Here is a 25,824-nt window from a genome sequence, read left to right on the forward strand (position 1 = left end):
ATTCTCTCCATCTTGCCAGTTTATTTCACTGTGCCATTTTTCCTGAAATAAGTGCAAAAAAATATAATGCAAACTTTCATAACCTTAATAAGACCCACTCAAGACTTTGGGCATTATAAGGAACACGATACACTTTTCCTTCTGCATAAGAGAATTAAAAAGAAGGTACTCTAATGATGTATCTATGTCATTTTGGCAAAAAGTTGTCATTAAGCTTTTTTGTTGTTCTTTCGTAGCTGTTTTGCATAGGCAGATATTCGTTTGCCCTTGATCCGCTGCATCACTGCTTATTTCTGGCAGTTTTATAACCCGTGGCATGATGGTTAGTGCGTTGGACTGTCACGCAAGGGGTCTTGGGTTCAATACCTGCCTGTGCCACCTTAAATTAAAAAAACTAGTTTGCGCGGGTACTGCCTCTTGCGAGGAATTGACAAATCCTTCAAGAGTAATTCTTGTCATGAAAAAATGCTTTCTCAAATTAGCCGTTCGGATTAAAATATTAGGTCCCTTCTATTCCTGACAACAGTACTTGCACACAGGAATGGTTGAAAGTTGTAAGTCACAAGGCCCTGGTTCACAACGGACTGTTGCGCCACCCAATTTAATTTTAATTTATAAAAATTTCTTGAACTTTGCGACCAGCGAAATCAACATTTTACGTTTCGTTTCTGGTTCTTCGATGTTGCTGGCTTTTTATGCAAAGTTCGAAGGCATGAAACCAGTTCTTTCATTCGTTTCCCTAATTTTCTCTATCAATTGTGTGATCAAATGATTGCGCATAAAGTCCAGATCGTTTAGACGAATCTATAATTAGGGGAATAAAAATACATTTGAATGATTTGTTTTTTTCCTCAGCCAGTTCAGCAGCTAAATGTGAATATGGTAGAAGAACTTCTTTTTTCTAAACAACGAAATTTGTCAACTAAGATTTGGTTGGTATAAATGTTCCTATCTTAAAATACAAACTTTCTGAAAATTGCTTATTGAAAAGTTATCTAAAACGGATGCATAATACCTATAGAAAATTGAATAATTTATATGATCATTACTAATCATGTTAAGGAACGTGCATTCAAATGTTTTTTCGCTATAAATCATGACCTCGGTAATGAAATCCGTTTAGTTTTCTAAAGCAAATAAAGTCAAGGTGTTACATTTTAAGAAGAGAAACTAAAATTAAGTTAAATAAATTCCAAAATTATTTAATACTTACGGAATTTATTTAAGGTTTGTCTAAGTCTTATAAAAAAGATTTTTTTTTATTGATTTATACCCCTATTACCATTGGCGAGTCGAATGAATAAACGTGTGAGTGTGAGAAATTGGTATTACCGTTGGCGAATTGAGAACCGTTGATTCGACTTAAATGTCATTACTTTTTCGAAGTTTGGTCTCACTCTATTGTCGTTATCGAATGTTCGTTAATTTGAACGTCATTCGAGTTATTTTTTGTCGAACGTTCATATTGTGTGAGAAAAGGTCGAAGCTTATGCAAAAGAAATGTCGGAAAATAAAACAATGTAAGTACACATGTTTATTTCATTTCTTTTATAAAATAACATGAATCAATGAATTTTTTTTATTCAGCTGCAAGAGAACTAATAAAAATCAGTTCGAAAAGCTAGTCGAACTGATGGAATCGAACCCAAATCTAGCGAGAGGTGTTGGAGAGTTTGGTTCTTCCAAAAAAAACCAAAAGGAATATTGGGACCAATTTGCTACAACCCTCAACTCACTTGGGCCACCTACTCGTGATGGAAAAGAATGGCACAAGGTAATGTGAATTTGAAAAAAAAAACTTTCCGAATAAAATTGGTATTCATTCAACAGGTTTGGCTGGATTATAAGCTCAAAATCAAAAGGAAACTTTCGATGAATAAAGCCGAAGTGGTGGCAACTGGTGGAGGTAAATACTCTCAAGTTTCCTTAACACCTTTGGAACAAGCTGTGGATGAGCTGCTTGGACTTGAGCAAGCTGTAAGGCCAGAAGGTATGTGCTTTGGTTCATCTCACCAAATTTCAGAGGACTTAATTATCGGCTTACAAGACATTGAAATGCTCAACGAAAAAGACCCTGGTGAAGCCGATAAACAAAAATCACCACCGCCCCCACTACCAGCAATGAAAAGAACCACAATGAATGAAAATTCTGAAAAAGAACGCCTTCGCTTGTTACAAGGCCAAACTGCAACACAGACAGAGTTGGTAAAAATCGAAAAAGAAAAGTTAAGTTTTCTGTCCGACATCGCCAGATTTTCCAGAAAAAGCTACGAAATTCAAAGAGAGAAGCTTGCTCTATTAAAAGCAGCAGAAAAAAGGAAAGAAAAAGAAAATTTCGATAAAAACCGTCGCCATGCTGAGTATCTGGAAATGGAAACGAAAAAGCGCGAATTGGAGATGCTTAAATTTAATTTAAAAAATTAAAATAATTTTTTTTCCTTGTACTTTTCTTATAGTTATGAATGAATTCTTTTCCTTTTTTTCTTGTTAATAAAGAGTTACGACTTAATTTTTAAATCAAATATATTTTTTATTATTTATGAAAGCAAAATAAACTTGAACTTGAATTTCATCCCAATGTTGTTTTTTATTTACAGAGATTCCATTATTTGATTTCTTCTGCGTTCGGCTTCAGCACTGCTTGGAGTTTCGAGTTGTATTCCTTCTGTTGGTAAAGATATTTCCTCTTCTACAATCTCGGGATCTGTAACTCGGTATTTTATACAAATGTTATGCAAGGCACAGCATGCATTCACAATTTGTTTTGCCTTTGAAGGAGCGTAATGCATTTTCCTTTCATTTAAAAGACAGCGAAATCGACTCTTAAGAACGCCAATAGTCCTTTCTATTATATTTCTGCCTTGGCGTGTTGCTTATTGAATAAAGACTGCCTTGAACCGGAACTTACGTTTCTGAAAGGAGTGAGCAAACAAGACGATAGTGGGTAACCGGCGTCTCCTAAAAATAAGAAGAAATTATTGAACGACGAAATAAAAATAAAAATATAAATACTACCAAGGAACATTGAACGTTCTCCTCTTTGGTACCACGTTTCAAGAACTGACTTAAGATTACTGCAGTTCCATACAAAGGAATCATGGGTCGATCCAGGATATCTTGCGTCAACATAACGAATACACATGTTATGGTCACACGCCTTAAAAACTTGCATTAAAAAACAAAAGCTATTCTCAAGGAAAACACTTACTATCATTGCGTTTAAACTGTAATATCCTTTTAGGTTAAGATACTGATGACGTAACTCAATCGGAGCAACGATTCCTATATGGGTCCCGTCAACACATCCAATTACTCCTGGTAACCTGGACGTTGAAAAAAAATAGTTTCGTGCATTTTGTTTCTCATCGGATGACATGTTGAGACTGATTCAGGTTGGACATAATTTGTCTTCGATTGCACACACAACTTCTTTTAATACTATGGAAACCGAGGATTGTGACAGGCCTAAGTCAAAATCATTTCCTACGCTGCTTTGATAACTCCCCCAGGCCTAAGTCAAAATCATTTCCTACGCTGCTTTGATAACTCCCACTAGCAAAAAATCTAAGGGCACAAGCTAATTTTAGTACAGCAGGGATTGAAGAGGTGCTTGCATTTTTAAATTGGCCTTCCAACTTGTTTAATACGAAAACAAACGCTTCCTTATTCAGTCGAAAATATGATCTGAAACTTAAGGAATTTATTAGAATTAAAAGAACTTCCTGCACAAAATATTGTTTCTACTTACAGATGATTAGGGAGTTCCAATACATCATAGTTGTCTCGAATATTCTTGCGCAGTCGAAGTATTCTTACTTTGTTTCTGTTATTTTCGTTTTCTCCAAAAAACAAATCTATATTGCTTATCATTTTGGTTTATTTTGTAATTTTATTAAATACTCGTATGAAAATTATCAATTAATGAACACAACAGTTTTTTTTGAAATTTCATGAGTTGACGTTTATTATGTCTGTTATTTTTTTTTTGTATGGTAGCACTGAATTTCGAACTCGAATTGTAAAGTTCGCCAACCGTAATACGTCGAATGGGTTAGTTCGCCAATGAAAACATGTCACGTCGAACGTTCGATTCGCCAACCATAATAGGGGCCTTAATTAAAATAAACTTTACTGAATTTTAAATAAGACTTTTATTCTGTTGAATCAATTTCAATGAAGCATTTTTATGTAAATCAAAATGTTTCAATGAAGCATTATTATGTAAATCAAAATGTTGACAGCAGGATGTGGCTGTATGTTTCATTTAGCTATTTTCAAAATATACCTTTTTATTTAATTATATTGATTAAAAACTCTAACCTAACGTTACTATTCAATTCTGTTGTTTCAAAACTCTAAACCTAACGTTAATGTTTTCGAGTTATATAATTTCAATTTTTTTTTTTCAATTTTTGGCAAGGTGTTAAGTAAGAATATTGACATATATAGTTTTTTGTGAATTATAAAAAAAGAGGCGGGGATATTTACCTTTATTTCATCTCTTTGGGCTTATATCGATGAATCTCAACATTTTTTTTTTGAGAAAATTTAGTAGCACAGGAACACAAGCACAAATCATTAAATTTACTTAAAAATTACATTGTGTTTGTTTACTTTTGCATTCACATATACAATAACAAATCGAAGTACCTAGTTCAAATCTTTGTTTTAAATTTTTTCTGGGTGAATAGGCTGAAATAGCTGTAGTTTTATGGTCTTTCTATGTTTCGAGTTTTATTTGACAAATCGTTCTTCTTTTCTATTCAAGTTTCTATATTTTATTGTAATATATTATACAGAATTTTTCTTTTGCACCGTTTTAAATTTAAGATTTGCTTTTGATTGCAGTTCTTAAAAATATGTTTTGGACAACCCGAGAGCATTTACTAGGGATGGAAAAATTCTTTTCTGCCAAATTTGTAGCAAAGGTGTCTCCTATGATAAGAAGTTCCAAGTTGACCAACACCTTAAATCTATGAGACATACAGCACTATCAAAACTTTCACCTTCTACGAACTCGCAGAAACTCCTTTCGTTTCAAACCACACAAAGGAATTTTAATATGGATTTATGTGAGGCATTTGTTGGAGCTGATATTCCGTTAAGTAAACGCAATAATCCCATTTTGAGATCATTTTTGTTTGAACTACCAAAGAAGTCGTGCAGGATTTTTCAACATTGCGTAAAAACTACATTAATAAAATGTATATTTTACTAACGTATTAAATAAAATCCGACTAAATAGACGAATATAAAGATTTAAATCTATGCAACCACAAACATTCAAGGACGTTTTGTGGCTTTTGTTGTTTCGGAAGTGCTAAGCCAAAACGACGATTTACTCCTAAATGTATTGCTAAATGTTGTCGAGTTTGAGAAAAGAAATACTTCAGTTGCCCAAACTTTTGACGAAACTGTCAGTTATTTTGGCATGAAAAGAAACAAAATACTTCTATTTTTAACTGATGCCGGTTCATACATTGTTGTCAGTGAACTTTCGTTGGGGAAGGTCCCCCTGTGTTGTGCGTCCGTTGCGCATGTGCGTTTTGTTCGAGTCTTGTGCCTAATCGTGATAAGTGTTTTCCCCTTAAACTTAATGTTAACATAAAACAAAATTAAATAAAACAAATAATCAAAAACAAAACGAAACAAAAAAATAGCAAAAAAAAAATTTTAAAAGTGATGAACAAACAAAACAAACAAAAATAAAATAAACAATAAATCACGCCACACCAAATCAATTACAATAAAACAAAAACAACAAACAAAAAAATAATACATATCATCATATTAAGCCAACTCAACATAGCGATAGCACAGTGAGTACCATCCTTCACTTTCCCCTTCTCTCGTACAGTCGCATGGCTTAGCTTAGAATTTTCTTTCTGTTTACTCCCATACTGCTTTAAACAGGCCAGCTGTATTGGCACTAAGTGAAACCCAAGTGGGTGAGGATTCCGATCCCACTGAATTCTTTATTCAAGGGTATAACTTGGTGCCATTATTCTTTTCCCACCATGGTCTCGCCATTTACATTAGGAATGATGTTGCTTATCAGTTTTTGCCACAATATGGTCCCTGCACAAATTCTTTTTTCAATTTTATGTGGTTTAAATTTTCCGTGAATAAGCAAATCATTCACTATTGCTTCCTTTATCGAAGCCCAAATCTAGACAGAGTATCAACTTCTCGTGAATTTGATGCTTTGTCTGATACCATCCAAAGAATTGTTTCGTCCTACCCTCGCACTGAAATCGTTGTTACGTACAATGTACACAATTCTTCATGGCTTCAACATTCGGGCCAGTCAACACCAGAAGGAGTGTGTGCTGAAATCTTCGCTGAGTTAAACCACATAACTCAGCTGGTCAACGAGCCCACTCGAATATCGGACGTGGTAGGTCGAGCAGAAAACACTCTTGACTTGTTTCTTACCTCTGACCCTGGTAAGTACACTATTAGTGTCCTATCTCTTCTAGGCGCATCTGACCATTGTGTCATATCAGCAAATTTCTCGTGTAAAAACTCTCTAGTTAAAGAAAGAGCTCCTAAGAGAACCGTTTGGCAATACGAGAAAGCCAACTGGGACGCTCTCAATAATTACTTCAGGATCTTTAACTGGTCACTATGCTTCCTCGATAGTGACGTTGACGCCAGCGCTGATATGATCACAAGTTTGATTCTCCTGGGAATGAGAACTTTTATCCCGAATAGGGTTAAAAGCATCAGACCTAAGGAAAACGCATGGTTCGATTCGAGCTGTAAAGAGGTTATTAGGGTTAAGAAGGTAAGTTTCCGTTGTTTTAAAGCCAATCCAACTGAGGAAAAGCGGAATAAGTTCAAGCAAGCCAGGAAGGCCTGCAACGCCCATATTCGACGGACCAAATTTTTACATGACCATAAATTACGGCAAAAAATACTGCAATGTCCCAAAGGCAGTAAAAATTTTTGGTCATTTGTAAAAAATATGAGGAATTCTTAATCTTCCTCGGTTCCTACGCTCGTTGTGAATGACACTCCATTTGTTAGCTCCTTAGAGAAAGCAAAACTCTTTGCTAGGCAGTTCGCCGCCAATTCAACTCTGCCAGTGAGTGTTATGACTCCGCCTTTACTTGACCGAGTTAATGATTCTATGGGGCAAATCTTTTTTCGCACTCGTACTGTAGGGAGAGTCCTAAAAGATCTTAACATACACAAATCTGCTGGTCCGGACCCACTATTGTTCTGAAGAGGTATTCTTCATCGCTGGCAAAACCACTGCGTAAGCTTTTTCATCTGTCCTACTCCTCAGGTCTCGTTCCGAGCGGATGGAAAACCGCATTTGTCCAGCCTATTCCCAAAAAAGGCGAATCTTCCTCACCGTCTAATTATCGACCGATTGCACTTACGTCCCTTCTTTCCAAGGTCATGGAAACGCTGATTAATTATCAGCTCAAGAAATATCTTGAAGAACGGAAGCTTCTTAATGACCGACAGTATGGCTTTCGTAGCAATAGGTCCACTGGTGATCTCATGGTTCATCTCACCGAACAGTGGAACAAATCTTTACATAGTTTTGGAGAAAGTAAGATTATTGCACTAGATATTTCAAAAGCATTTGATAGGGTTTGGCATCAGGCTCTCTTATCGAAAATGCGTGCTTTCGGTTTGCATGAATCCCTCCTTCATTGGATTAGTAATTACCTTTTGAATCGTTCAATACAAGTTGTATTGGATGGATTCAAGTCTGCAAACCACAAAATAAATGCTGGTGTGCCCCAGGGCTCTGTTCTATCTCCAACACTCTTCCTCATTTTTATTAATGATCTCCTGTCTGCAACATCTAATCGAATACATTGTTTCGCTGACGATAGTACTCTTAGCTTTTCATATTCGTTTACAGATTCACAACGCTCTTCTTCGGATGTGAAACTGCAACGACAAAATATGATAAGCTCATTAAATTCCGACCTAAACAGCATTGTACAATGGGGAATAAGAAACCGCGTGGAATTTAATGCTTCGAAAACGCAATGCTGTTTTGTATCGTTAAAGCAAAATATAACCCCCCTGCAATTATCCATAAATGGCACTTGCATCGAGGAAACTAAACATGTCGATATTCTTGGTATGTGTATCACCATCCACCTTTTGTGGAACGATCACATACGCGATGTCGCCAAAAATGCCGCAAAATGTTTGGGTTTTCTAAGGCGATGCAAAAAGTTTTTCTCCCCCTCTGATCTGGCTGTTATTTACAAGACTTATATACGTCCAAAGCTTGAGTATAACTCCCATATCTGGGCTGGTGCTAATGCAACTTACTTAAGCCTCTTGGATAGTATTGAACGTAGAGCATTTAGATTGATTGGTGATATTACCATCATAAGATCATTTACGTCACTTGAACATCGTCGAAATGTTTCTTGTCTCACGCTTTTTTACCGTTATTTTAATGGTTTATGCTCTAGAGAAATAGCCAGCTGCTTTCCTCCCCTTAAACAGTTCAACCGTAATACTAGCGCTTCTAGGAATGCTCATCAATATACCCTCGAGCCCATCTTCGGTCGTACTGTCAAGTACAGAGATTCGTTCTTTAGCCGTACTATGCGAATGTGGAAAGCCTTGCCACACTCTGTCTTTCTCAGCTATTGCAATATTCAGGAATTCAAAACCAATGTGCACCGACATCTCCTTTCAACCCCTCTCTCCCTTTCCTAGTGCTCACACTGTGTCTACATAATAAGGGTAATATATCCCCTTAAGTGTGCGCTTATTATAAAAAAAAAGATGGTAAAGGCCCCTCGAGGGTTAAAAATTGTGTATCCGAAATTGATTCACGTAACCTGTTTAGCGCATGCACTACATAGAGTGGCAGAACAGATAAGAAGTAATTTTATAAATGTAGATCTTTTATTCTCAAGTGAAAAAAACAATATTTTTAAAAGCATCATCATACGTTGAGCTTTTCAAAACAAGGTATCCCTTGACTCCTCCTCCTAAACAGCCAAGAGTTCCCAGGTGAGGAGCTAGGTTGGAAGCTGTGCCTACTAAGCCAAGAACTATGAAGATTTTGAAGATGTTGTCAATAGCAATCACACGTTTCCAGAATCTTGGGTGTTCAAATTTTCAGAGAAGCTAACATCGACTCGGACCACTCCCTCGTTGTGGCCAAGGTAGCACTCATGGTTTCCAGACACAATACAGAACAGGGAAATGCTGAGAGAAAATACAACGTCGAACGGCTACAATCGCAAGAGATCGCCAAACCCTTCTCCGATCGAGTTACAAGTAACTTCTCTCGACTTTCTCTGCAACTAACGCAGTTTCAACAATTGCAAGATGCAATCAGAGAAGCTGCCTCTGCTGCGTTTCAAGCAACCCGCCACAAGGGATCCCTGGTTTGAAGAGGAATGTCGGCAGGAAAATGCAGCCAAACAACAGGCACGCAAAGCGGCAGTGCAACATAAAAAGACGAGAGCTGCTCATTAACTCTATGAGCAGAAGAGGCGAGAGAAACATCCACCGAGAGCATGAAAAGCGTGCGTAGGAAAGGTTTTAGGTGGTGCATAAACCTAGAACCGAAGGCTGCAAAGACGAAAGTGGAAACATCATAGTGGAACCGCAGTCAATGCTGTGGATATGGAAGGACTACTTCTGCAGACTGTATAACGGTGACGACGTGCAGAATAACCATTTAGAGTTAACGCTGCTCCATAAAGGTTGGAAACAGCTTAAAAGAAGCTTTCGATGTCAAAAAAGGTGCTTGAAAGAATAGTGCAGAGCTAACACGTCAACAATAGAGGTACTATCTTTCAAAAGTCTATCCAATTACTAGCATATGCTGATGACATTGACATTAATGGAAGAACTCAGCGTGATGTCAATGGTGCTTTTGTGAGTATTTAGGCAGAGGCGGCAAAAATGTGTTTCACGGTTAATGAGGGAAAAACAAAGTATATGCTGTCGTCAAGGAAGGACCACCAATACCGACGTCTCGGTCAAAATGTCACCATCGGCAGACGCAAGGTATTTAAGGTATTCAAGGACTTCATCTACCTAGGCTCCACAATAAACACAGAAAACAACACCAGCCTAAGATAAAACGCAGTATAACTCTTTCTTACCGCTGTTTCTTTGGGCTAAGAAAGCAATTAAGTGTTAAAGCCCTCTCTCAATGGACCAAAGTGTCGCTATATAAGACCCTCATCACCGCCGTCTGGCTATACGGTGCAGAAGCACGGAAACTAATGCTCCAGCCCGGAAAATCTTCACATCAACACCCACAGGACAGCGCAAAGACCGCGAATCAAACCTCACCCAACTTCGAGCACGAAACTGGATACATCTAGCTGGGGACCGAGCTAGATTGTGAAGTTTGTTGGGTTTGTTGGTTCCTTGTTGACACAGGACCAGGGCGAAACGCATATTTGAACGCTATGCTGGTTTATTTTTATTTTCATTTCATGATTTTAAAAATGAAAATATTATTTTCATGATTTTAAATCATATTTATTAAAAATAATTGGTGTTCAGGAACAAACAGCTCGACTGTTAACAGTCAAACATTTCATCTTCTAAAGTCCCTTAGCAAGGAAATAAAAACAGCTACAATTTATCTTCTCTGAAGACTTGTAGCAACCATATAATTCACAGTAGCTCTATGTAGCTCATATTATATGGAATCTCGATTTATTCGAGAAAATATGCGTCAAGACAAAGTGCAATGGTCATCTTCTGATGATCCCAACCATTGCATCGGGGTGAAACGCATATTTGAACACTATGCTGGTTCATTTTTATTTTTATTTTCATTTCATGATTTTAAAAATAAAAATATTATTTTCATGATTTTAGATCATATTTATTAAAAATGAATTTTTAGTTCATTGATGGTTGACAGGTGGCGCTCGGAGTACTAAAAATTTGTTGTGGAGACTACAGAAGTTAAATCAAAACCAAGTTGAGGAAAAGATCTGGTTGTATTATTTTCAATCTCGTAAGAAATCAAGAGAGTAAGGGAGGTAAACAAAAAATATATTTGTTTACGTTTTGTTTTTGTGTTGTCATTTAGATATTCATATATATTGAACTATGAAGGTTTTTTTTTGCATTTGATTTCAAATTTTCAATTTATAAAGCCTAACATAGGTATATAGAAAAAACTGTAGGTTGAATTTTTCTAAAATTTTTAGAAATGTTATCATATATTTTTGTTTAAATTTGAAGTAAAGTAAAACGAATATTTTCTTATTTATAACTAAGTTCCGAGTAAATCAATTGTTGCGCTCCTGAATTTATATATATTGTAATATGTAAACACTCTTTATATCTTTTAATATCGTGTTATAGTAGAATAAAATAAGAGACAATATCTTGTGATTAATAGGAGAACTCGCTTCGTTAAGCATCTATACTATGTCCACCAAAAATTATCAGTACAGAGAAGATAGGACGTTTACCTCTCACTCTGACTGAAGTGAAATCTCGTTAAGCTGTGAGAGAGAGCAAATATTACAGGGTTTCCATAGTGCCCATTATAAATTTCGAAAAAGCTCTGATAAATATTAATAGGGCTACCAACTTTTGATTTTAAATTGAAAGTTAAAAATAAATTCCGTTTAAGAAAATTTCAAAATTATGTACATAATCCCGAATTCAAAAACCCCTTTGTGAAAACTAAAAGTAACATAAATTCAATTATGAAAAAATAATGAAAATACTCATAAATTTAAGGTTTTTTTGTTCGAGGATTTGAGTAAAAAAAGTAATGTTGAACGATATAATTATTTTTTTCCACACAATCAACGTAATCATAAATTCATTTTTATTTAGCATAATATAAATTAATAGTATATTATAAAGATATCACAAAAGCATAAGGAACATAAAATTAATTCGGTACAACAAAATTTGCGCCAATTTTAGGAAAAACTGCCTGTGAAAAATTAAAACTTGTAGTTTGTGTAGGAAAACTAACAATTGATGAAAATATTTTTCCGGATTAGGATGTTTGCAGGATTATGAGTATGCCATCGATTAAGTTGACAATCCGCACTTTGAAATTTATGCTGCACGTAGAATACCGCATGCTTTTCGTGATAAGGTCAAACTGGAGATCGATAAAATTCTTGAGATGATTGTTTTAGAAAAGACATCAGGTATCACTCCAGCAGTTTCTTCTATGGTTGTGGTAAATAAAAAGAATAAAATAAGAATTTGTATTGACGCCTCGGACGTAAACAAAAACATTATCAGGCGATACCATCCACTTAAAACAGTGGAAGAGATTGTGGCAAACATCAAAGATCGGAATATTTCACACTACTTGACTGGCAAACAAAGGTTACTCCCCGTACATAAAACATTTTGACCATGGCGCCTCTCATGGTAAACGATTACCTTTTGGTATTGCTTCGGCTTCGGAAGTGTACCAAAGCTACATGTCTAATCTACTAGATGGGATTGAAAAAACTGAAGTTTCCATAGACAACATTTCAATTCACGGTAAAACAAAAGCCCAGCTAGAAAAAAATAACACAGCAAGTGCTCGACAAAATTCAAGTCAGTGGTCTGAAATTAAGTAAAGACAAATGTATTTTTAGTACAAGTCTAAAATTCCTAGGACATATACTCACAAGCAAAGGTGTACAAGCAGATCGCGATAAAGTGAGTGCATTCATGTCATTGAAAAGACCAAAAAGTAAGGTTGAACTGCAAAGACTTCTTGGAATGGTCACATACCTGAGTAAGTTTATTCACTTTTTTTTCTGATTTAACAAATAACCTTAGATCGTTTCTCAAGGAAGATGTTACTTGGGTATGGACAAAACCGGTTGCTTACACTTCAAAGGCATTATCACGATCTAAAATATTATTTTCACAGATCCAAAAAGAAGCGATGACCATACAATTCGGTTGGGAAAAGTTTCGAGGATATATTTTTGGAAGCAGCTGACGATAGAAACCAATCATAAACCACTTGAGATTATTTTTAAGAAACCTATACAATCTGCTCGAAATAGACTTCAAAAAATACTGTTTCAACTAACCCAATACTGTCCACAACTTATATACCAAAAGGGAAAGAAATAGCATTGGCTGATATACTTAGCAGGGACTGCATAAATCCACCTTTTGAAAATGAACGATGACGGAATTGAAATACTCACTTCACGAAATATCAAATGATTCAATGAAACGTTTTGCAGAGAAAACTGCATCTGATGAAAAGCTTCAACAGCTTAAAAAAGTTTCTCACCATGTTTGGCCCAACTCCTAACAAAAAGTCCCAGTTGAACTTCAAAAATTTTGGATATTTCGTGAAGAAATAGTTGTGGTACTATTCAAAGGTGCGAAGTTGATTGTACCTGCTTCATTAAAACGTGAAATGTTAACCAAAATTCACGACGGACATTTTGGAATCCAAAGATGTTTAAATCGAACACGAGAGTTGATGTTCTGGTAAACAGCCTTTAATTTTGAAAAATATTCTCCACTTCCTTGGGAAATTGTGGCTGTAGATTTGTTCAATTTTAATAATAAAGATTATCTTCTTATTACAGACAGCTACTCAGGATTTTTCGATTTTGTCTCCTTATCGAACCTGTCCTCGAATAAAATCATTTAAAAAGACTCTTTGCCGCATATGGAATACCAGTTATCCTGGAAAGTGACAACGGTCCACAGTTTTCGTGCAAGGAGTTCCGCAAATTTGTCAACAGCTGGAATATAATTCATCAAACGTCAAGTCAAAAATATGGCAAAAGGGATGCTTAAAAAATGTGCCAAAGACGAGTCAGATATCTACATCGCACTACTTAACTATAGGAACACACCAGGGAACAGTGAGCTCATGTCTCCAAACCTACGTTTAATGAGTCGTTTGACTCATGAGCAAATGAGGCAAAACCATCACCTGAAATGTAACCAGGCGATAAAGTGCGAATGCAGATAAAAAATAGAGAGTGGATTTCAGGCGAGATAGACAAAGTTGCTGAGTCGCCACGCTCATTCATCGTACGAACAGACGACGGAAGAACCGTTCGACGAAACTGCATCCGCATTCAATCAACAACTGCAAAAACTCCAATACAGAAAGAAGTTGTCACTCTACCATCATCTGAATCAACTGTTAATGCAAATAAAAGTCTTGAACAAAAGTTTTCAAAGTCAACATCATCAATCACACCATCGACCAATTCTACAGCCGTCACCCGATATGGAAGAGTTGTCAAGCCAGTAAATCGCTTCATACCTACGTAATGTTCATGTGAAGATTGATTTTAAATTAAATTAACTAAAGTTTGTTTATATTAAGATTTTTGAATTAACTATATTGTGTTGTTTCTATTTTTTTTTAATTTTATAAAAAAAAGTAGAATGAACTTAATATTTGTATTTTAAAATGTAATAAATAAAATGAAAAAGGGAGATATCATGTATATAACATGTACCTATTCTATATATACTACTCTTACGCTATAATAAAGTCAGTCTATTATCCTCTTTCATTATAACCGGTCGTATAACTCATGAGAACATTACACAATCACGATGGAAGTTGGAAAATTATCTTTCAAAGAATTAAAAATAATTCTTAATGGCATCGTTACGGAAAAGCTTAAGGATCTCGTTACAAAGCAAGATATAAATAAGCTATACATTGAATACGACTCTTTGCGGGCTGTCAACACTCAACTTAAGCAAAAGATTAATTTGATGTCAAAAAGATGTGACCTCCTGGAAATCTTCTCAAATTCCTATCACGTAAACATAACAAAGGTTCTATCGTAGTTCACCTCCCATTAAATGCAGAAACCAATGCAAATCAATTTGCAATACAGACGAAGATGATCTTTTTGATGTACTAAATCCCGACAAATGCGCAACAACAATGCACAACGCGGAACTGTCATAGTGGAACTTCTTTCAACTGAAATTGTAGAGAAAATTATATCCAAGGCTCATCAACTTAAAAATTCCGGGATTAGAATTTTTCGCGATTAGTCGCTTTTACATCGGAAAAAGAGACAAACTCTTATGGATTATGCATAAAAGACTTATATTTAAAATTTTAAACAAAGCCCGGATCTGAACCCCATAGAAAATCTATCTATAAGAAAAGCAGTTGCGGCTAGAAAACCTACGAATAAAGCTTCTCTTTGGAACATTGTTAAAGAAAAGTGGTCAAAAATAAATATTGTCCAGTGTTCGTTGCTTGTAGGTACAATGCAAAAAAATGCGCAGGAGGAATTAAGCAGAAAGGGTATTCAACTAAAAACTAGCTGCACAGAAGGTAAAAAAGTTGCCCTCAATTGGGTTAGTTATTTATAAACGTACTTCATTGCAGATGGCTTAATTACATGTCCACTTCCAAAATCGATAAAAACAACCTATCATTACTGTAATAAGTTTTTCAAAGATATTTTTTTAAATATAAAATATCATCTGAACTTCTTGTTATTATATATGTATGTATTTTTCATAAATAAATTAATTTATCATTTTGTTAAGTTTCTTCATTTTTAACGAAATCTTTGGCTATATATTGATGGCTTAATTGTATGACCACGAAAAAAATTAATTACCTTAACAACCTAGCAATAAAAGGCCATTAACTACAAGAACTAAAATTTTTGAGTAATGTTCGAGAAACGGGTGGACGTAATAGAAATATGGTGAATACTCTCGGAGCTGAGACATTTGCTGCTCATTTTAAAACACTTTTGTGGGCCAATGAGAATAACCATTATTTCTCCTACGCACTTCCCAACTGCACAGTCAGTGAATTAGATAGTCCAATATCTTGGAGTAATCTGGAAACAAGTTTGAGTAAGTCGAAGAATAACAAAGCTGCTGGCATAGACGGAATTTCCGTCGAGTTTTACAAAAACAGCACTGATCAATTTAAAAACTATCTTGTGGAGTACTTTAACAGGTTATATTATGATGCGTATGTGTCAAAAAACTTTAATAAAGCAATTATTTTCAAGAAAGGAGATTTAAATCTTTCGGAAAACTACAGCAAATTTCTATTCTTAACTCTATGAGGAAGATTCTGACTTCAATTCTGCACGAAGGCTTACTAAGTGGATCGAGAAAACTAATCGTCTAAGCAAGTTTCAAACTGGTTTTCGGTCGGACTTTTCAACAATGGATCAGATTTTTGCACTTACCAGTATTGCCAGGAAGTCTATTAAAAAGAAAAAGATATTGTATCCTTGTTTTGTAGATTTCAAAGCAGAATTTGATAAGGTCAACAGACAGGCTTTGATGTATAAGCTCTCATTACTAGGGATCCCCCGGAAATATCTGATGATGTATTTTAAATTTTTGGAATCATCAAGCGCCTCTGTATGGGATGGATAAGATGGTTTGAAACAACAGCGGGTTTTCCACAATGCTGCATTTTGAGCCCAATAATGTTTGCTTTGTTTATCGATGATATCTGTGATGAACTTCCAGGAGGAATACTCTTTGCCGATATCCAAGTGAAAGTTTTGCTATACGCGGACGATTTAGTTGTACTAGCTGAACTCCTGCGAGTGGTGGGGCTTGCATGTTAACACAAACAAAACGAAAATAATGATTTTTAAAGACCGTCAAAAAAGAAGGCTGCCAGAAGAGAATCCGTACTCAATAATGAACGTATTGAAGTAGTACAAGATATTAACTATCTTGGAGTTTTGCTTACGCATAATTTAAATTTTTCTAAGTATGGCAAACAAAAAAGCAAAGAGGCTAAAATTGAGTTGAGTTTTTTGCCAATCAAAAAATCGATCTTATATCAAAATATCGGGTCTTTCAAGCAACTGTCAACACTTGCATGTGCTACGGTGCTCAAGTTTTTGGATACTTCGCTCTCGAGGAGTTTGAAGCAATTCAAAGACATTTTTTCAAACGTTTGTTTAGATTACTAAATGCAACACAAAATTATGCTATTTAAGTGGAGTTGTAACGCCAATATATACTCAAAACCTCAAAATGAATTCTGATTATTTAATAAGAGTGATGAAGAGGGATGAAAGAAGTCTTCATAAAACCATCTTGATAGGACTATTGCAATCTAAAGACACCCAATTACTATTATTTAAAACTTTTTAATTTTGTGTTTCAAATCGCTTTAAAATTGATCTTTTTCATGTTTCAAATCATATTAAAATTGTTATTATTTTTGTGTTTCAAATCATACCAAAATTGTCAATGTTTACTAATCAGGCTACCATTACTTAAAATATTTTAATTTTGTGTGTTCAAATCACTTTAAAATTGTTAACTTTTTATGTTTCAAATCATATTAAAATTGACATCTTTTTTGTATTTCAAATCATATTAAAATTGTTAATGATTGCTTATTAAGTTGTTTCTATTGCTAAACTAATTTATTTTAGTATACGAATCCAAAAAAATTGTTGTATTATTATTATTGCTTTTTAAATTTTTTAGCATTTTTTAAATTGTTAGTTAATTATTTCGTTCAATTAATTTACTTTTAATATTTTTCTTGTATTATGGAATGTCAAATCAGGCGAGCGGCAGAATTGAAAATTCCTTGTTCTTAAGTTAGAATTACTATTAAACTTTAATAAGAAAAAATAAAGAATTTATTTATCTATCCTATAATTTGAACGATACCAAACAAAAATACGTAAAATTGCACAAAATTGCAATTAAAAGTTAAGACTTAAAATGATGTTATAAATTGTTTATAGTATACACAATTCTTATGCATATGAATTTCAGGAAAATTAACTCTTTTATAATTCACTCACGATGGGCAGAGGAATCCAATTTGAAAGTAGGTATTTTAATTTAAACTTATAGTTTTGAAAAAAAAACTAATGACATGCAAATATTTTATTTATATTTATATTTATGTTTGGGTATTTAATTTGGATAATTGAAACGAGCTTAAGTACAACTTGTTCTCTCAAAATTTGCAATTAAATGAAAAAGTAGTGCAAAAAACGCCTGCATTGCTTGAAAAAGGTACGGGGCTGCCACTTTTGAATATAATTTAACAGTAAAATATGTTAAAAGATAGTTATTGTATTCCAATAATAAGTTATAAAAGAATACAAAAATGTTAATTTTTTATTTCAGTCGAAACAAAATTAATGCGATTCGCATTACAAATCTTGGGTGTGTAAATTGAAAATTTAATTTTTCATTGCACGTAATTGACTTATATTTTGACGTAATTACAAAGATTACCATTTAAATTCTATTACCCATCGTATATTTTGTAGTTTTTCAATTGAACTTAAATACATTACTTCAAAGTCTTAAAAAATGTTTTATTAGTTTTCACGTGAATTTTCAATAATTTAGACTTTTGAAATCAAAACCAGAAGTTAATTAGTGTATAGTGCAATTTCAATGATTCAGGTTTTTTTTCATGTAGGTATATATTGGTATGAAATAAAATTGTAATGTTCGCTATGAACTTCACATATAATTTGGTATTCATTTTTTAAGTGAACTGAAGTGATATTTTAAAAACAACGTGGATTGCAGTATAACTTCATTGTTCGCGTGAAGTAAAATTTTCATTTTATCGTGAATTAGAACAAAATCTTAAAAAAACATTGCTCCTACTACCTTTTGTTTTCAAGATAAGTATTTTAACGTATTTTTGTACGTCTCATTGGCATTTATTGGCTAATCGGCAACAGTTACAAGATGGAGAAGTTTGTTATATGAGTCCTTATTTGACACAGGACTGTAGGGACACCTTAAGTAAGTCTTTCAAACATAATGCCAACGTTTAAACTTTATAATAAAAAGAAATGTCATGGAAAAAAATTATATATGTGTTTTATTTACGTTTACTTTTGCAACCGCAAAATATATAATTCTGTATTTCATTAAAATATTTCCAATACAAAATGAAATATTAAATTTAGAAACAAATGACGTGATTAATGTAATGTAATACTAAGTTTCACTTATCAAAAGAAATCAAAAACAAGAATTACAAAATAAATGTATTCAAACTATTTGAGGAAATAAGATTATAAATTGTAAACCTATAAACTGTTATTAATAAAATGAGATGATTGAAAAAGATTAATTCTTGATACTAAAATATCTAGAGAAAACTAATATAAATCAAAATATTAACGATTTAAATTATACTTTAGAATTAAATTATGTAAAATAAATGGAAAACTGTAAAATTATAATAAATGAAAGATTTTTAATATAAAATTGTATCAAACAAATAAAATATTCCCATTACCAAAACATTAGTATATGCTGAAACTTTCCTGTTAGTTAATAAATTGCCAATTTTCTTTGTTTGCCTTTCTAAGCTACTACTTAGCAGTAAATCGATTGCCTATAGTCTTTGCTTTTGTACTATTTTTTAATAAGATTGCTAGATACATAATGTAATTACTCTTGTCCCATGACTTTTGTGATGCACTGTAAATACAAACCGAATAATAAGAAATTTGAATCTTTTTTTACTCTTTTCTGCATTTATCTCTCATTTTAATATTGAATATTTTGAGACCAATGTGCACTTCTCGTAAGTCCTTAACTATTTTCCAATGATCGCACATATTAGTGAGTGCAAAATAAATTTTAAAATACAAATGGATTTGTTGTTGATGACACAAAACTTGATTAAGGATATGATGGAAGGAGTGGTGACATGATCCCCTGCCAACAGTAATCTTTTTAAAAGTTATCTATCCCAGCCAAGTTACTGCAGTTGATGATTAGAATAAAATAAGAAAACATACATGTTGGGATACAAATTTGTTTAATTCTCTTAGCTTCGTTGCTTCTATTTTCACCTCTTAAAAAAAATTTAAAATTTTTAATATCATTATATTTTAAAAGTCCGTTTTCTGTGCTTTTTCCAAGTGAAAAATTTAATATTAATTTATAAGTTTTAGCGGTTAAGAACTAAGATGTATTATTTGGTTAGCCTACCAATTAAGTGTGAAAATGGGACATGAAATATAATTGTAGTTTTTGATTAAATATATTATTTGGAAAAGAAATATCTAAAGGTTTTGATTATTTTGATGAATAAATCCAGTCCTGTTGCCCTTTACTTTGCCGTCGAAAAATAATTCAATGTAACGACTTCCGATTTGCTCCATGTGTTTCTTCATTGCTAATTGGGAGTGATCATATGAACTAAAATATACATCTGCACTTCCACTATGAAAACCCTTATTATTGAATATTATTTTAATACTTTCAGGACGAAGAGGTTGGAAGAACTGCAAGAAATTCATATAAATTAATTATTATTTTCGATACAAACAAAAATGTTGAACATACTTTCAATACTTCATTTTCAAATGTGGTATAGGGAAGCCCACGCATATGAATGCAAAATAGGTCTTTATCATATCCCATATCCCTATTGTTATCAAATTTATTTTGATTGGCTATATTGACTCCTATACCACCTCCACTACCCATTTTCAATATGTTATTACATCTATCAAATCCGTTGTTATTGCCCCCTTTATCTTTTTGAAATAAAATATTTTTAATATAAAAGCACAAATTGAGTCATAATAATTAAAGAATAGAATAAAGGCATACCATTGTCAAATTCCCTCTTGCCACTTAACGATCGATTTGTAACATCATTGCCACCTCTCAAATTTATGTTCATATCGTTAATATTCCAAAATGACCCTTGATTATAGCCACCACCGGAAGAGTTATTTGGTATACCCATGCTATTATTATTCATGGGTATATCGAAGTTGTTGCAAGAATCATTACCCTTGTTATACCCACCTAAACCTTCAAACATTCTAAAACCACTTAGATTTAAACTGTTTCCAGAATTATTTATTCCCATTGGTTTGTAACCGCTACCCCCAAATCCATTTTTGTTAGAAAATCCTGGAAAAAAAGGAAAATTTTAATAAATGAAAACAAATACAGTAAGATATCCCACATACGTATATGAATTTAATTATTTTTCTTTTATTTGCATATTTCTATTTCTTTACATAAACACCCAAAGTAGAAAAAGTAAAAAATAGGCATTTAGAAAACTTAATCCTCTTGTTACGGTAAATTTTATCGCAACAAAAACCAGCCTTTGGCTGTTTTCTTTTCCCTAGTTGTGGCTGCAAAATCTCGGCAAAGTTGAGGGCAATCATGGGCTCATCAGATACAGGTGTACCTAGCCACTATTTTGCAAAAGCAACAAAAGCAGGTGATCGGATTCGAGAACGAGTTCTTTCGACAAGGTCGAAAATGCCGGCGGATGAGCCGAAGAAGTATTAGGTCAGGCGGACCCTTACTTAGACAACAATTACAACAACACATCTATTTTAATTTCACATTTGAAAATCTTAACGTAGATTTAATAATTAACATTTGATCGTTTATGTAAAAAATGGGTTTTTAACGCCACGTTTTTAAAGTCGCTTAATTTCATTTTTGGTACAAAACTCACACCTCGAATCTCGCGTGTAATATTAATAGTAATAGGAAATGTCTAGTTTAGACTTCTTCTCGATTTTTGTTTTTCTTTGAACTTTCTCGAGAAATAAGAATAGTTGGGAACTCGCCATTATGTTTCGGCAAGTTTTGGAGACTCATACAACAACTTGTCGAAACCGTGATTGTGTGTGTGAAAGTAAAGTTTCGCTGAGAGTCAACAGCGTAAAGCTTCCAGGAAGCTGTGAAGCCGTGACCGACAATCACGAAAACGAATGCTTGTGTTGGATGAATGTGTGTGTGTCTGGAATGGTCGAGGGAGGAAGAATTAGTTTTTGAATTAGCTTGGAAGGCACTCTAGTACGAGCTTTACAAGCGACAGGATTAAATCGGAAAAAAAGGAAAGTTCGAGGAATTGAAAAGAAAAATAAAGGAAAAGATTGAGAAGAAGGAAGATAGTGAGGAATTCGAAGAAAGAATAAAAATTGGAGATTCGAGGTGTGAGGATTTTGAGAGGAGGGAAATAGAAGACAAAATACAAAAGATGAGTAGCTATTGTTGTTTTGTTCTTTGTTCTTTTGTTCGGTACGCTTCCGGTGGTAAAAGCCCATTTTCTTTTTTTTTATTTGCTTTTTTTATTATTTAATTTTTTTGTAATTCGCTAATTTTTTTATTTTGAAAACATTTTGGGTTTTAATGCAGGGATCTTCAATCCCACGGTTTCCCAAAGAAATAATTTTTTAAATTTAAAATCCAAACGTTTGTTATTTTTTTATTCGCTTCACTCATCATAAGAGATTTGAAATTTTCTTCTTCTCTCTGTTAAAAAAATTCCTGGCGCCCATTTTTATTGCAACGTACCCCACTGTAGGTACTTGTAATAATATATTTCTAAATTATAGCTATTTGATTGATTATTAAAAATCGTTCAATATTGTTATAATTTATATAAACAAATTTTTCCAAAAGAACCCAGCCCAGCTGAGCAGTCGCGGTTACAGGTTCGTCAACGAGCTGTATTGTTGCACTTTTTTTGTTCTCTTCTTTGTGTCGCGTTCGTACTCATTTGAGTGCAGTTTCGTCGCTACGCAGCCGCCGTCGTCGATTTAGTTCTTGTGTTTTAATAATTTAGTTCAAATAATTATTACTAATAATAAGATTAAAAAAAAGTGTAACATTCTCTCATTAACTTCCAATACTAATAATAATAATAGTACATAAAAATAATAATAATTACTATAACGGAACCTAGGTGTTGTCGGCTTGAACTTGCTTCTTCACATTATCACCGCCGATCTCACTAACTGGTGCTAAAAAAAAACAGGCTCGAGCACATAGTGGAATACAATTAAGCAAGTTCAATAACCTTCCTTCCTTCACCACCGTTACGATCCAATGCTTATAGGTACATTAGGCCGATCCGGGTAACCAGATAGGAAGGTTGTTGTTGAAGGTTGGCTCTCTGAGGATAAATCCCACCCGCATATCACAAGGATACAACCTTGGCTGTCATGTCCTCTTGTTGATGACAGTCCCTAAACTGTCACAGGAAAAAAAAAAGAAAAAACAAATATATATATATACATATCTTACATGCTTATGAGCATGTCCTGTTCCGCTTCCTAGGCCGAATAGCCTCGTCATATCCACATATATATAGTAATTAGAACATTCTCATTTTATAAAACATCATTTTCAAAAAAAAATCTTACCAATAACAAAAAATAAAACCAACAACAACTGTGGAACATTGAAACTCAAATAACAAGACAACCAATCTTCATTTCAAAATTATAAATTTGTACATTTTATTTACCAAATCAAAAAAAAACTAAGAATAATTATATTGTAAATCAAATAAATACCAATAAAAAAAACCATATGTACATTGCACAACAGTTGCGGTTGCCGAAAAGTGGCAATTCAATTTACAAAAACAAGGATTCATAGAAAGTTGCCTACTTTTAGGAAAATCTCTTCTTTCTGTTATGTTGTATTTTGGGTTGATCAATTTGAGTTATTATATACTATATATACATAATGGCCAGGTGAGGGATAGCGCACTTTGTGGTACTTTTTGAAAAGGAGCGAGGGGTTTGGGAGGTTTTCTTTTTCTTTACTATTTTATTTTTCATATTTTTTTTGTTTTAGTAAATTTGGCATGAATTTTACCGTCAAGATGTAACTTAATTTTTTATATTTGTATATTTTTCTGTCTAAATAACATTTTTTTTCAGGTGTTTTTTTTTGTTCTTAAATTTATTTTTGCTTATTCACGGGCATGAGAGTTTTTGAGCGGGACACTTTTTTTCCTATTTTCGATTTTATTTTACAATTTTTTTCTTTTCGTTTTGTTGTTTTTATCGGACTTATTCTTAGCTAAAAAAAAACCATTGGAAAACCCCGGGTTTAAGATTAAAACTTTTATAATTAAGCTTCAGCATGCCAAACCGTCCCGGCGATCCGCATTAACTTCTTTTTTCCACTGACCCCTAAAAGAAAGAGAGCAAGCTTAGCTTGCAGCGGCTTTTTATAGGCGGGCCTTGAGTTCGAAAGTTCTTTAGCTAAACGTTCTAGAAGGAAAAGAAGGTTCCCCCGGAAGTATCTGTCCCGGCCGTAATTCTAACCCCAAATCAAAACTTTCGGCCTTAAAAATTATTTTGGATTTTTTTAAAAATAGGTGTGCCGAGAGTTTAATCCTCAGGTCAAAAAAAAAATCAGAAAAACACCTTCATGTTGCCCATACAGTAAAAAAAAAATGTGATGGTGTAAAATTATAAAAAAAACTCAATTTCGAAGAGAGCTTCGCCAAAAAAAAAACCCTCTCGTCATAATGAATACCACCATAATAATCAATGTATATAAGATAATGAATTAGCAACCGAATTATTCGATCCATTTGGTTCGAGTTTTCGCTAACCCACCACCGGATATACGTATAACAGTTTGGAATGACTGTTGAACCGACTTTTAATTCAAATCTTTAGTTGATGGCAAAATTATATAAATTGAATACAATTTTTTTTTAATATTTGGCTTTAAGGCGTTTCTTACACAACTTATACATTTGAAAGGGACCTACTCAAATGGAGAAGAACGAAACGCAATAAGCAAGGGTTTAGAAAATGAAGCTAGTCTACCCATGTCTACGTCTCATCACAGGCTGTATCTATCCGGGTAGTAGAATATGCAAACGTTTATACCATTGAACCTACTTCTTCATGTCTTTTAAATGGAAAATCCCTTAAATCCATTTTTGCGTGAAATGATGCAAAAACCAAACACATTCTCATATTTAGTGTTCCGGGCCATCAAAATGCTTCATTATAGTCTGCAGGCACATCTAAATGCTTTATTTAGAATGTTTTATGGCCTCTTTCAAAAACTAAACAATCCTTCCTAACCAACAGAATCTGAAGTGCTGACATGGTCTTAAATTGGAAGATTTGTATAGCTTTTTAATTTTAATCCAAATAAATGTTATTAATGGGTATAAAATAAGATTGACCAAATACATATTTAATGATTTATTAGTGCTGGTTTTTATTTACTTAAATTATTTGCGAACGCAATATGAGCTGCAACTGGTTAATTTTAATTGGAAATGGACAAAAGTGTAACACAATACTTTGTAAAACGACAAAACCGACAATTTTTTCAGGTGTAGTTGGCTTAGGGAATTTTTTAGTGACGTTAGAAGTTCAGGTGGAAACAATAGGCGGATGCCTCCGTATTTCTTTGTACAGACAATGCTACGAGAAGCATACTTGTGAAGTTCCATTGCCAACTTTAGCTAGTTTAGATTCCTCAATTAAATTAGTATTTTCATCATTTAAGCAGTTCGATAATTGCAAGACCGAATTTTAGTTTTGTTTGTAGCAGAAATATTTCTGAAAATTTCTTTTTGAGGGACTATGTTAGAGTTAGAATTTTGTCTGTAGTTAGATTTTGAAATACAAATTTGAGGTAACCATGTTTTAAAAATAAGTTGCTTTGTGTAAAGCATTTTTAATATATACGTAACTCATTAATCTTTATTATTAGCAGCACTTTTATTAAACATACCCTTTAAACAATAATAAGTTAACTTGAACTTTGGTAACTAAACATTTTTACGGAATGGATGAACTGAAACTGTGGGAATTCACTAAAAAAAGTTCTTTACGTCAACAATAAACATTTATGTCGATTATTTGATCTATTGAATGAGTTGTACATTAATTAAGAACGATTTTTTCTCGTTTTCATTTTGTGATATACATATGTATATCAAAATTTTCATTTTATTTGTTCTGCATTTATTCAACAGGTTCGCTATAATCGTTCTGATTAGTTTTTTTAAAACATTGGTGTTCCTTTTTTTTTATAGCAAACACATGTATGCATCCATCAATCAAGAATGTTATGGATAATGTATTT

General features: G+C 33.6%; 2 protein-coding genes across 4 annotated transcripts in view; one reads left to right on the forward strand and one right to left on the reverse strand.

The window, feature by feature from the left end:
• The first annotated feature begins 1,268 nt into the window (after positions 1–1,268).
• On the forward strand, positions 1,269–5,246 carry LOC129938434 (uncharacterized). Of its 2 annotated transcripts, none has more exons than XM_056045994.1 (4): positions 1,269–1,520; positions 1,588–1,774; positions 1,831–4,783; positions 4,831–5,246. In XM_056045994.1, exons 1-3 carry the CDS (start codon positions 1,501–1,503, stop codon positions 2,422–2,424), a joined length of 801 nt encoding a protein of 266 aa, XP_055901969.1. In that variant the 5' UTR covers positions 1,269–1,500; the 3' UTR covers positions 2,425–4,783; positions 4,831–5,246. The 2 variants fall into 2 exon arrangements, with proteins under 2 accessions (XP_055901969.1, XP_055901968.1); XM_056045993.1 differs by having other exon boundaries at positions 4,849–5,246.
• Positions 5,247–19,733: 14,487 nt separating this feature from the next.
• Positions 19,734–25,824, reverse strand: part of LOC129938433 (heterogeneous nuclear ribonucleoprotein H2) — a 100,393-nt gene continuing 94,302 nt past the window's right edge. For both annotated transcript variants that reach the window (XM_056045991.1, XM_056045992.1), the window contains exons 6-8: positions 20,551–20,859; positions 20,281–20,474; positions 19,734–20,219 (exon numbers count right to left, since the gene is read on the reverse strand). In XM_056045991.1, the coding sequence (XP_055901966.1) occupies positions 19,998–20,219; positions 20,281–20,474; positions 20,551–20,859 (725 nt within the window). In that variant the 3' untranslated portion in view covers positions 19,734–19,997. The remainder of the gene's footprint in view (positions 20,220–20,280; positions 20,475–20,550; positions 20,860–25,824) is intronic.

This window comes from Eupeodes corollae, chromosome 1 (genome assembly GCF_945859685.1).
Source record: "Eupeodes corollae chromosome 1, idEupCoro1.1, whole genome shotgun sequence".
Taxonomy (NCBI): Eukaryota; Metazoa; Arthropoda; class Insecta; order Diptera; family Syrphidae; genus Eupeodes; species Eupeodes corollae.

What these genes read in the sequence shown, in the direction of transcription:
- LOC129938434 (XM_056045994.1), top strand. Translation starts at nt 1,501, where the DNA reads ATGTCGGAAAATAAAACAAT. An exon ending in ATGTCGGAAAATAAAACAAT is followed by an intron (nt 1,521 to 1,587) that starts GTAAGTACACAT and finishes TTTTTTATTCAG; the next exon opens with CTGCAAGAGAACTAATAAAA. An exon ending in ATGGAAAAGAATGGCACAAG is followed by an intron (nt 1,775 to 1,830) that starts GTAATGTGAATT and finishes TTCATTCAACAG; the next exon opens with GTTTGGCTGGATTATAAGCT.